The following is a 12,326-nucleotide window of genomic DNA, read 5'->3' as shown; positions in this document are numbered from 1 at the left end:
TAGTTTCTCCTCTGACGATTTAGCGAGTCGCTTTCGAATGGAATAGAAAATATCTTACATTTAACCCTTCGCACTCGAAAAGAAAAGTAACAGCGTTATAAATAATAATGTTATGTAAATAACATAACATTTGCAAAAATTATTTGTGTTGCCTCCATCGAGAAGTCCTCGAGTTTAAAGACTAATTTTAAATGGCAAATCTCTGGAGTCCTCGAGTTGCAAAGGGTTAATTTATTCTATACTCACGATATGATAAAATCTGCTTCGTTTAAAATGTAGCGTACGAATGTAACGAATGGTTGCACAATAATTGTTGGCCTGCAACATGGTTCCAGTTCCACTGAGTGCAAAAAATTCAATACTGCACGCAATTTCCTCGCGATCGGGTCGCACCTTGCAACATTCTTGAAATAGAACACGTCCATTTCGGAGCACAACCATTCGTACAATTTCCTTGCAATTGTCCATATGTTTCTCGAAATGGAAAGGAATAGAAAAAAGGTCTTTCTTTTGGAATAATCGAGCTGCTGTTACTAAAAACCTTGCAACATCGCGAATAATATCTTGATTGTTTGGTGCAACGACACTTCTCATTTACAGTTCCATAAATATAGTGCAATGTTCAGCATCCAGTCAGCCAACTCTGCTCGAGCAGATTTTCCGAATTCCTAGCAAACCTTGTCGACGGAATGGCTGTGGACTTAATACAGTTGCAAGTTAATATTTAAATGGGAGTTGCTGTCGAATGCAGCTGCAAGTTATGTTGATACATCTTTTAATATTCAGGTTAACCTAATTATTATCCGATTGATGACTATCTTTCTAATTTCATCCGCTGATCGAAGTCAATTGTTTTATTTCAGTCGACTGTCAATCTATTCTAAAAATAAGATGAAAAGAAGAGAGTTTTCAAGCGAAGATCACGTTGAGATTGTCCAGTTCTTAGCGCATCAGAAGAAAAATGAAAAGTTGCAGGAAGGTGGAATTATGTTAGCTGCAAGATGATTTAAGTGCAACAGAATGGCCATATCATGAATTTGGAAATGTGTCTTCGAGAATAATTGTTAAGGTAAGTCTTATGCTAATGTTGATTCCTTGAAAAGACAAAACTGTGAATCTGTTTTCTTCTAAATGAATCTGATGCCAGACTGGTGCTTCACTGGTCCAGAAATCGAACAAAAATAATAATTTCTCTACATTTTAGGAAATTTTATATTCTAATGTTGCGTAGTAATAGTTTAATCTCTCTGCTCGTGTCTTCCTAGATGTAAACGAATCAATTTTCAATAGTTGCTGAATCGATAATTATGAATGCATCTATGTTTATACAGTGTCATCGATACTCTTTATGAGTTTGAACTTTAATCATTTAATAAACTCTAAGGTTAAGGCCTTGGATGTGCTGATTTCAGAGAAAGGAGAAGAAATTAGAAAGGTCGTAGAAATGGAATAAACGCGTATTAAGTTAGAATCAATTGGAAGATTTATGTATTCGTATTTCTATTCGTTCGTAATTAACGTTTCATTTGTCCTTTGAACAAAATCTCTTGCATCATACAGTCGAGGTATCAGTTTCATGAGTTTTGTGCTTTTTCATTTAGCTTTCAAGCGATTAATAAGAGCAGACACTTTTTTTGTCGCGTTGATGAAGATATCGTTCTGTCGTATTTTAAAGGAACACAAATACTTTTATTCGATGACCGTCTCATTAATTCATTTCATAAAAACTAATAGAATCATGAAAATAGATATCAATATTATATATAGTCACTGTACAATTAATTATAAATATTAATGCTAGTCATAAACGTGTACTCTATTCATTGATGTTTTACAAAATATATTTTTTTCACATATGGATTTTTTGTCCCACATTGGACAATCTTTTGTCATTTGGATGAAAAACTTTTATATTTATTAATTATTTACATTTTCACAATCTTCATGTTCACTTTAGATGGCTTAGAAACGTCGAACGCTATATTGTAATTTCTCTAATACTTGCGAGTAATCTTTCAACAACATATTAGAAAATAATGAATTATTTGAAAATAGTTGTGTTAATGCTCTTACGCTGCATAGAATATATTATCACTTTACATTATATAGAATACATTTCAATATTTCAATTAATTTTAAGTAACTTCCAAACTTAAATGAACAAGAGTCATTCGATACGTGTGTCAATTGATGCTTCGATCTTGGTGCTCGTCTTGACACGCGCGGATTCTTTACATTCCATGTAATTTCATCAGAAATCGCCGGCTGGTATTTTTGTAAAATTTAACGTATTATCGATAAGTTGATGAAATCGCGTCTCCGTCTTGAGTCACCATCGCTCGTACAGAGAGCCACGGATATGCGTTCTTATAGCGTGTATTTCTAGCCGAGAACCGTGGCTAGTCCGCGTGCCACGGGATATGCATACACGCATCATCGACCTGACACTGATTTTATGCTCAACACGATTTCGTCAGACACGTGAATGAAGGAAAGGAAATGGAAAAGTAATGGACTTGGTGAAATGGTCGAAAGTCGACGCAGCGAGAGACTGCAAGCGAGGAGCGCAAATGGCGATGGCACATTAAAATTCTGACGTTCGAATGTTATGTTTAAATAACGAATAAACTAGGATTCGATCGTTTCTTATTTTTAAATAGAATACGTTGTTGGAAAATTAAATAGAAAATTTTCTCTCGCTTTTCTTTAACGATTTAATCAATAATTGAGTAATCGTAAGTGGACGTAGACCCTCGAATTCGCGATGGAATTTCTAAAGCAATGCGAGTCAAGTGTTAGTTTATTTATATAGTAGAATTTAATTTACTGAAATGGAATTTCAGCGTTGATCGAATCTCGCAACGTCGTCTGACTCTTACAGTCTAATCTACTGACGAGTCTCATTCGACATGGAAAGTCACAGGTAGACAACTATTGCAATTAGTGTTCACACGGTGTTTAATATTTTAGAGAAATATTTCCTTTTCAATTTCATGACATTTTCTTTCATTTGCCCAGAAAACTCTAGAAACAAACATTCTTCGAACGTCTCTTCAAAATCCCTCAGATGTCGAGGAAAAACTCGCGCGTCCATTCGATGATCGTTCTCCATTTCCGTTTAAAATTCCGAAAAGCACGCGTCGAATGTCAATCCACGTTCACCGTTTTCCTTCTGTTTATTCGCACGCGAATTTCTAAAATCGATCACGTAATCGCCGCCTGTCGATTTTCCACTTTTCCCTTTTTTCGTGAATCCAACACCGCGGTGAGTTGTAAGCGAGCTTGTAGGAAGAAATGTTTCCCGCGTTTACGTAAGCCGCGGATGATCGGAGGGGAAGCTAGCCGTTGCAATCAGCGGCCAGCTTTCGGGTGGACAGTCTTAATTCAGCTTCTGAACGAGTCGCGTCGTGATTTCGAGTTTCCCTCGCTTCATTTTCACCTCTGCTCCTCGTCGAGAGACCTTCGCACGACCAATCGCCGCGCGAACGCTGCACCGTTTCCACCCTTTCTTCCTTATCGAAGCCATTTCTCTTGATCGAGTCGTGAAAGTGTATTATGCAAATAGCATCGAGATAACACGTGCACACGATCCAACTATTTACGAATTCTGGTCGTTTAATTGATCCGTTCGCGATCTCGGGGTGTCTGCTTCGTCGATCGAACGATACCTGTTGGAGTAGCAGAAACTGATCGACCATCCGATACGTAACGTAAATAAGATCTGATATTTGTAAAATTGTTTGTTTTCTAACATTTTACATTGAAATGTTGATTGGCTTGCGTCAGATCCTCGTATGTTCGCGAAATTTTTCTTTATTGTCGTTTTATATCGAAAAGTGGTTTAATATTTATAAAGTTCTTGTTTCTTAACAGTTTACATTGAAAAATAAACTCGCTTGCGTTACAGTTTGTCTTAGTTTTCTGTTGCGATTGCATCAGACTAGCGGATCGGTATACAGCCTTCGAAAGAATTAAAAGAAACAATCGGGTATCATAATATTATGTTCCACGATTTTTTCGAGATAAAAATAGACGTTTTTATAAAGATTTTGTTTATTGCATAATTTTAACGATAACTCGTCTGATTTGAATGCTTAACATCTTACATAAGTTGCGAATGATTGTTTGGCTATCAATTATTATCTCTGTCTATACATACTTCAAGGTTTGCAACACTAGTTTTTAAATCTATTACATACATGAACACACTATTTCTCTATCTGTAACGATATACAACAATCACTCCAAACTGTGTGCCAAGATTTTGAGCTGTTTAGAAATTGTAAACTATCGTAACAACTTTACGCGTTGTACTTTGTACACGCAACCCTTTTAGTCGATTTTCTGACGTATTAGTCACAAGATTGACTGTATTGCTGTGTAAACAAATAACATCGTCGAACTTAGTGGAGCAATCATTTGCAAATACGACAGTTGTTATTAAATTCGATAATTAAACGTATACAGCCAACCCTCGTATAACGCAGTTTCCGTTCAACAACGTTCCATCAGCTTAATTGGCGAAGATTCTCTATAGATAGCATGAATTCATCTATGTGTTGAACTTTTACGGTTGAAATTGGTGGGGAATTCCCTTTCTTTTGGTGAAGCTGCATCTCAATCTGAATTTCTTCTAACGCGTTATAGGAGGGTGCACTGTATTAATGCGTGTATTAACATATTGCATACAGGAAGCGCTTAAATGCATCTACTGTTGTTAGAGAGGGCAAGACATTTAAACGCATTACAGAGTAAAAATTAGGCGTCAGCCTAAGATAGAACGGAACTTGTCAATAATATTAAAATTTGCAGCAACATTATAATAAAAGATTCGATTGATCGAGTAACCTGCCACGAGATTCACGAGAATACGAAGCATATTCGTATGCAATGTGTTAAATAAGTAAACAGGTGTATCGTATCGATGCAGGTTGGAATTCAGAAACGTTGAATGCCTCGTTGCCTTTCGTCTGAACAGATTTCAAGGAGTTCCTCGTTGACAATATGCCGAGCAGCAAAACTAGAATCGCCATAATCGGCGGAGGTGTAGCCGGATTGGTGGTTGCGAGGCACACAGCAGCCAAATTGGACACTTACAGTCTTACGTTGTTCGAGCAAACGGATGAGGTCGGCGGTACTTGGGTGTACACCGATGAAACGGACGTCGACAGACACGGATTACCTGTTCACAGCAGCATGTACAAGAATCTAAGGTCAGCGCGAATATCCTTTTCGCATTCATCTCGCCTTTCCATGGCGCGTACTTGCAGTAATAGCGGATTAAACCATCCATAATGTATCTGTCGACTCATCCTTGGCGATCCAAACGGGCGGAATGCATTTCGATGCAACTCGTAATCCAGTGTCGTAAGAATAGATCCTTCTATTTCTATGTTTGTCAAAACGATCGTATTGCTTCTGTCGAAAAAATATTCAGTGAAATCGAAACGAACCTTTTGCTTTCAGTGTATTTTTCACGAAAAGAACATCTTGGTTACACGATCGATGTGCGTTGCATAATTTCGATGCAATTCGCAATTCGACATTGTGAAAATAGATGCTTTTATTTCATGTTGCTTCTATCCAAAGAATACTTAGTGAAATTGAATAAATCGATCTGAAAGCACGCGGAGCACCCTTTGCGTTCGATACATTTTTCACAAAAAGAGCATCTCTGAAACCTGATCGAACTGCATTCGCTATCGTTCCTATTCAGAACGATCGTTCGTCATTCGAGGCTGCGTTAATTTAAAAGCCAGTGTTTACGATGCATTCGTATCCGTTCGACGGTCCAGTGAATTAGATGCATCACCACGTAGACATTGTCGTTTCTAATGTACTGCCAGCACAGACACACTGCCGCCTTTACTTAATATCGCCTTTTGATACCGCCTGTTATTGCTCAAGGAAGAAACACGCGCATTCGATGTGTTAGGTTGTAACTTTTGATATGTCCGATTTTCATTCATCAGTACTTTAAGTTTTTTTTACTAAAATCAAATCATAATAGTAGATAATATAATTGTAATTATTTTATAAATTACAAAAAGTATAGAAAGTAAGAAAGCATCACATAATAAAGCGTATACATACAAGTTCTTATTAGAGAAACCAAAAACTTTTAAGTTTATACTAAAATTAAGTTACAGACAAAACTAAGCTTTATTAAAAAATAATCAACGATAAAAAAAAGTTAGAAAATTTGTATAGAATCTAATATTTCGATCAAAAATATTGATAATTAAAGAAGTGCATTCGTTTAAAGTTAATGCTAATAATCGAACGTTTCATAAGTTACAACCTAATAATGCATACATTATGCAATCAAGTTTTCGATATCGATGATTTACTGTATCTTTTAATTGAACGTAACATCATAGAAACAGCAAGTACGCGCACGACGACGCGTTAAAGAGCCAGACGTTGATTATTCAGGGTGTTAAGTTGATCGAGGAAACGCGATGCACTTTCACTTCGCGAACGTCGCTCGAAAGTATCGAATCGACGGTTCCACGGTGCACAGACGAACGTAATAACATTAAACTTGCGACAATTAACCCATATTCGCGTTGAAGAAGTGAGTTCGTTCGACGGGTAGCGGAAGCTGGTTTTAGTGCTCGTTGAATGTTCCTGGGAGAACCGCTCCGCCGTAAAAACACCTTTCACAATTTCGATTACGCGCTCGACGACGCAAACAGCCGATTTTTAGCTATTTTATTTTCGTTTCCGTATCGTTTCTGCGTGTAACGATTGCTGTTTAATCTGTCGGTCTAGCTGGTAGCGATAAACTTTGCTAACACGCGATACACTGCTTGACATAATCGGTTTGGTAAGCGGTTCCGGGATAAATCTCCGCGTACAGGTTGGCGAATAGGAAGTCGCGGAAAATATTTACCATTTCGAAATTATCAAATCGAAAACGCGATCGAATGGAACAAAGTAGACCAAATAAGGACCACGTCGATTTCGTTGGTAAATATTTCGCGAAATCTACGACAGTATTTACAAAACAGAGATCGAACGTTGTGTAATACACGAAAGACCTCGAAGAGACATTTCTGGAACAATGTTATTCCCCACAGTTCGTACGTATGATAAGACAATTTAGTATTCCTTTGATAATGTTATCCGCTAATTTAATTATTATTATTTAACAATAAAACATTCATTCCAGTTTAAAGAGATAAACTTCTCTCGCAGCGACACTTAACCCCGACCTAATATAGAATTCATTTTTTCCAACGTTACAGAACTAATCTCCCTCGGGAGATTATGCAGATACCAGATTTTCCAATGAAACAGGACGAAGGCTCGTCGTTCGTTCATCATAGCGTGGTTCGCCAGTATCTGCGGGATTATGCGAAACATTTCAATTTGTATCCGCATATAAAGGTAAAGGACGATCTCTGAACGGTGAAGAAATTCATTTTACAAGCAGACTCGTTGATTGTCGCAGTTGAATAAATTCATTTTACAAGTCGACTCGTTAATTGTCGCAGTTGAATACGGTGATAAAGCACGTGGAACCAGAGACTCTGCGAAATGGTCAGACCGTCTGGATGGTCACGTACGAGGATCTAGAGAGCAAAGTAGAGACCACTAAAACGTTCGATGCAGTGGTCTTGTGCAATGGTCATCACACTGTAGGCCATATTCCGCGCATTCCTGGTATCGAAAGTTTCCCTGGAGGGTCGATACATAGCCACCAGTACAGGGTACCGGAAGTCTACGCCAGAAAGAAAGTCTGCATCCTTGGTGCATCCTGGTCTGGCATCGATGTCACCATGGAGGTCTCGCAATACGCTGAAAAGGTACGCGATATCTAACTTGGTATTGTTTCGTTCTCCGTCGCTTTAGAAGGACAGCACGTTTTGCATTTGTGAATTGAAAAATTAATTTTATTTTTTATTAAAGACAGTATAGCATTACTTTTCTTAACACTTAACAAACATGTGGGTTTTTCTCTGTCTTTCTCGGTTTTCAGGCATTTGTTATATGGTTTTAAAGTGTTCTTGTTATAAATCAACACTATTTTTGATATCATTTTACAAAGTTATTTAATTACGTGTCTAGTGTTTCTTACGAATGTGATATTTTGTGAAATATTCACCCTTGTTAAATGGAACCTGATAGAATTTACATATATATCTTGTTTCGCTTCTTTTTTTCTTCTTTTCTTTATTTTCTGATTATCAGTGTCTTCTGTGTCCAGTGTTTTCTGATTCATTATCACTTTCGACATTAGATAACTGAACTCTGTATAGATTTCCTTACAGATTTCAAAGTATCAAAAGTGGTCATACCACGAAACGTGCACAGCATTGTGCTTCGTGAAATTTATTTTTAACCGTGAATGAATTACTTAGAATTTTACGCTATCGTATGAATTGTTCACGTTTTAAATATTATCTCGCGTTCGTAATAGATTCAAGAGCTGTACTGAAATAATTTTCTTTTTTTCAAACACAACATTATCTTTCGGTTATTCGTCGCGAAAGGGGAACATTCTTCAAAGATCTAAATGTTCAACTTTAGGTGTACTTAAGCCATAACTTACCGAAACTGGTTGATTCAAAAATGCCGAAGAACGTGGAGCAAAGGCCTGGCATTCAATCGGTTCAAGGAAACACGTTCATCTTCGAGGATGGCTCCACGGCTGAAGTAGACGACTTCATATATTGCACTGGTAAAACGATTTGATCCCTTTCGTACAAATAAACGATCGAAATCATCGGTTAATCCGTTTACTAAATTTTATCAGACATTATTCTGTATTTCGAGGAAAGAAACTTAAATCCTTTAAATCGTTTTGTCCTTCAGTTAAGGTAAAACTTAATCTACGCGATCAAACGTTGATTAATCTTGCGATTCTGTTGAAATCTTGTGGTTTTAGGCTACAACTTCACGTATCCCTTTATGTCAACTAAAGTCGAGATGCGTACAGATAACAACCACGTCGAGCCTGTTTACAAGCATCTGATACACATCGATTATCCAAGTTTATTCTTGATGGGACTACCGAGGCTTGTAATTCCGTTTCCTATGTTCCATGTACAGGCCCAATATATTCTTGGCGTTCTCGAGGGTCGTGTTAAGCTACCTTCATCCGAAGAAATGCGCGAAGAGTATGAAACGGAAAAGGAAGCACTCCTCAACCAGGGAATTCCGGTACACGTCTTGTTTAACGCACTATCCTCGCTTTTCGATACTAAAAGCTTGTAAATAAGATATATATTGGTATTACTAGCTCCTCGACTGTATTGACGGAAGAAATCACACGTTAAGCACAAGCTTAAAGATCATATTCGTCTTTTTACAGCTCAGGCACGTGATCAAGCTAAAGGAGCGGCAATGGGCCTACTACGATGAGATAGCTGCGGCTGCAAACACTTCAAGCTTTCCGCCAGTGATTAGGAAGATCTACAATTACTCGAACCAAATGCGGGAACTGGATTTCACCACCTACAAGAACTACCAGTATCGCATAATCGACGATGAAAGTTTCGTAGTGTGTTATTGTAAACCTTGTTAAGGCTCTAAGGGAAAACCAAACGGAGATGTATCATGAGATGAATATTTTGGACCGAAATCGTTCGATGTCCGCGACGCGTTCAGGGCCGGTGCTCTCGCATCCCGTTCTATTAAATCTTAAGAGTTTTATTCGTTCGGATCCCGATATGCCAATGCACTTTGTCGCGATGAAAGAGCTCGAAGAATGCTGGCGACAAACGCCAGCGCTTGGATTCTCTTAGCGTCTCGCATTCTTCTTCACGAAGCACCCATATACATCGAGCGAACGATAATTAAAAGAATTCAACGTAATTGTCAGAGTGAACGCAGCGAACGATGCTTATAAGCATGCACCTTCGATGTAACGCGTTCCATGCATTCTTCTATCGTTTTTTGCGATACGCTTTGGCGCGAAACAATGAAGATTGGATCGTCGACAAGCATAAGGAATGCGTGCGTGCACTATATTGTTAAATACGTCCGTTAAAGGTTGCAAGACTTTACAAGGATTTCTAAGGAAAGTGATTACACTTTTACAACTGAAATAAAAGCCTACGTTAGCGTGACTAACTGGTGAAATGATAATTGTGAATTAAATATAAATATTCTTCTGAAACGTTTGTATTTCTGTCGCTCAATCAATCCTGCAGGCGTTTATACCACCTCTGTTAACACGTTTATCGTGCGTATTTCACTTGAGACGGTTTCAAATGAATTTGAATGTCGCGCCAAGCTTTGAACAGAGAAAGAGCGCGCGCATACGTTCATTTACGCGCTAGCGTTCAGCGTGACAGGTTGTATAACCTAGAGCTGCGGTGGAATTCGATTCTTTCGTGAATATATTTAAATACAATCAGAATAAATGGCAGAGAACGCTGAGAGCAAAGCTTCTGTCGTGTCTGAGGAAGTAGAAGAAGGTCACAACCAAGCTGCGGACGAAGACAAAGTTCCGGAAGACAAGTCGAGGGTAAATGTTGAGGTGCTCGACGCAGAAACCGTGCCACCGGAACCGATTTATCAAATACGCCCTCAGTTACACGAGAAGTACTTTGATTTAATTGTATTTACACTTGTATGACTTTTTCATCGGATTGCGTGTGCATTCTTTTCGATCTTTAGCGATCTCCTTATTCGGTTTTTTTTTAAATATACGATGCTGTTTTTAACCCTTTCTACTCCTTGATTAAATGGTGGATTTCGAAATGAGTCTCAATAGTCGATGCATTTTAAAATAATTCGTAAACAGAGTTTTGTTGTGTTTAGTTTTTTCTAATTATTTTAATTAGAAAAATGGTCTTTTATGTTTACTTGGGAATATTCTTTCAAGTATTCCTTCGTACAGCTACATTTTTTATGAATTGAACCTTCATGCATCAATTCTGTATTATTTTGGTTACAGTGTGTGTGTGTGTTTGGTTACAATAATTATATTGTATGTAATAAAGTGTGTAGTGCTATTGAAAAATACTTAAAATGAGTGATATAGTCTACTTAAGAGTATAGTACATTAAGAGTAAGTTATGATGATAATTCAAGTTTATATAATAATGCAGGTTTAAACCCTTAATTGCTAAAGAAGTTATACATAATGTATTATTTGATCAGCTTTCTGCAAAAACTTACGATGCTCAGGAAGCTGTTCGATGGATCAATGATATAGCAGATACGATTAAAGAAAAAGTTAAAGGTGAAGATTGAAGTTCTTATTGTACATTCTTTAACTTCAATCTGGTGGTTTGGTATTTTAAATAATTTTGTTATACGATTGTAGAGTTAAATTTCAAGCGTTACAAATATGTGGTGAATGTGGTTTTGGGTGAACAGCACGGTGCAGGGGTAAAAATGGGTACGAGATGTATTTGGGACGCGGAGGCAGATGCATATGCATATGATAGTTTCCTAAATGTAAGAGTTCCAATATTAATTTGAATATTTAGGTTCAACATTAAAAATAACATTTTTTCAGGACACAATATTCTGCGTCGCTACTGTGTATGCTGTATATTTTTATTAGAAAATGATTATGTGCCTTTTCAAATGTGATATAATAAGGTTTAGTATTTATTGGTACATATAGTACAATTTTGGAATGTATGGACGAAGAGAGAACAAATACATGATCTCAGAGGGGCAGACATTTTATTGAGTAGAAGTTACTGTTATTTAGTAACACACAATTTATATGTATTGGCGATTGACACACACATGGCACAATTTTTACATTTATATATATTTAAAAATTATCTGTATCTATGTACTCTATAATACACATACTCGTATTTATACGCGAGCGTGCATTACGTTTTACATGTGTTTGTTCACTAAAATTATTATAGCACCATAATTCACGGTATTATCATATAATTACAAAAGTTCTTTAAATGGTGATCAAAGGCATTTGCTACTATAGCTATGACTTTCACTTACACCTAGTTGTATTAACATAAAAATTATTTTAGATTACAAAAAAGAAACGTGTCGATAAAATTGCCTTAACAGATTTCTAAATGTTCTACATATCTTATGAAATTCATTGCATCTAAATTCATATTCATTTATTTACATGTACATTGCTATAGTTACAAAATTTTATAACCATATAAATGTATTAATTAATCATTACAACAATTAAAGATTAAAGCAAAAACGGAGGTTTTATGTGCTTTATAATGTATATATAAAAAATAACGGTAAAAAAATATTTATAATAATGAATTTATTTGCAAAAAATTTGATATTTTAATATCATAAATTTTCTCGGAAGAAAATAACGACGTTTCGAGCGTAATAAAGTTTTAATGGACGTGTAAAATATG

General features: G+C 36.7%; 2 protein-coding genes across 5 annotated transcripts in view; both read left to right on the top strand.

The window, feature by feature from the left end:
* The window catches only part of LOC143424514 (uncharacterized), a 30,805-nt gene extending 20,683 nt beyond the window's left edge, over positions 1 to 10,122 (top strand). For all 4 annotated transcript variants that reach the window (XM_076896623.1, XM_076896624.1, XM_076896625.1 and 1 more), the window contains 6 exons: positions 4,979 to 5,213; positions 7,251 to 7,392; positions 7,500 to 7,811; positions 8,536 to 8,686; positions 8,894 to 9,168; positions 9,320 to 10,122. In XM_076896623.1, the coding sequence (XP_076752738.1) occupies positions 4,979 to 5,213; positions 7,251 to 7,392; positions 7,500 to 7,811; positions 8,536 to 8,686; positions 8,894 to 9,168; positions 9,320 to 9,532 (1,328 nt within the window). In that variant the 3' untranslated portion in view covers positions 9,533 to 10,122. The remainder of the gene's footprint in view (positions 1 to 4,978; positions 5,214 to 7,250; positions 7,393 to 7,499; positions 7,812 to 8,535; positions 8,687 to 8,893; positions 9,169 to 9,319) is intronic.
* A 250-nt stretch (positions 10,123 to 10,372) lies between these two features.
* On the top strand, positions 10,373 to 12,181 carry LOC143424280 (dynein light chain Tctex-type protein 2B). Its single transcript, XM_076896251.1, has 4 exons — positions 10,373 to 10,554; positions 11,064 to 11,197; positions 11,282 to 11,415; positions 11,477 to 12,181. The coding sequence occupies exons 1-4, from the start codon at positions 10,373 to 10,375 to the stop codon at positions 11,522 to 11,524; spliced, it is 498 nt and encodes a 165-aa protein (XP_076752366.1). The 3' UTR covers positions 11,525 to 12,181.
* The last annotated feature ends 145 nt before the right edge of the window (positions 12,182 to 12,326 follow it).

Source organism: Xylocopa sonorina, chromosome 6 (assembly GCF_050948175.1).
Source record: "Xylocopa sonorina isolate GNS202 chromosome 6, iyXylSono1_principal, whole genome shotgun sequence".
In the NCBI taxonomy this organism is placed as follows: Eukaryota; Metazoa; Arthropoda; class Insecta; order Hymenoptera; family Apidae; genus Xylocopa; species Xylocopa sonorina.
Note: the sequence above shows the minus strand (reverse complement) of the source record. Positions and strands in the feature narration are given on the sequence as shown.

Bases quoted from the DNA above. Each gene is read 5' to 3' on its own strand.
- LOC143424280 (XM_076896251.1), top strand. From the start codon at position 10,373: ATGGCAGAGAACGCTGAGAGCAAAGCTTCTGTCGTGTCTGAGGAAGTA. The intron at 10,555-11,063 runs GTACTTTGATTT...ATAATAATGCAG, and splicing joins CGCCCTCAGTTACACGAGAA to GTTTAAACCCTTAATTGCTA. The intron at 11,198-11,281 runs GTGAAGATTGAA...ATACGATTGTAG, and splicing joins GATTAAAGAAAAAGTTAAAG to AGTTAAATTTCAAGCGTTAC.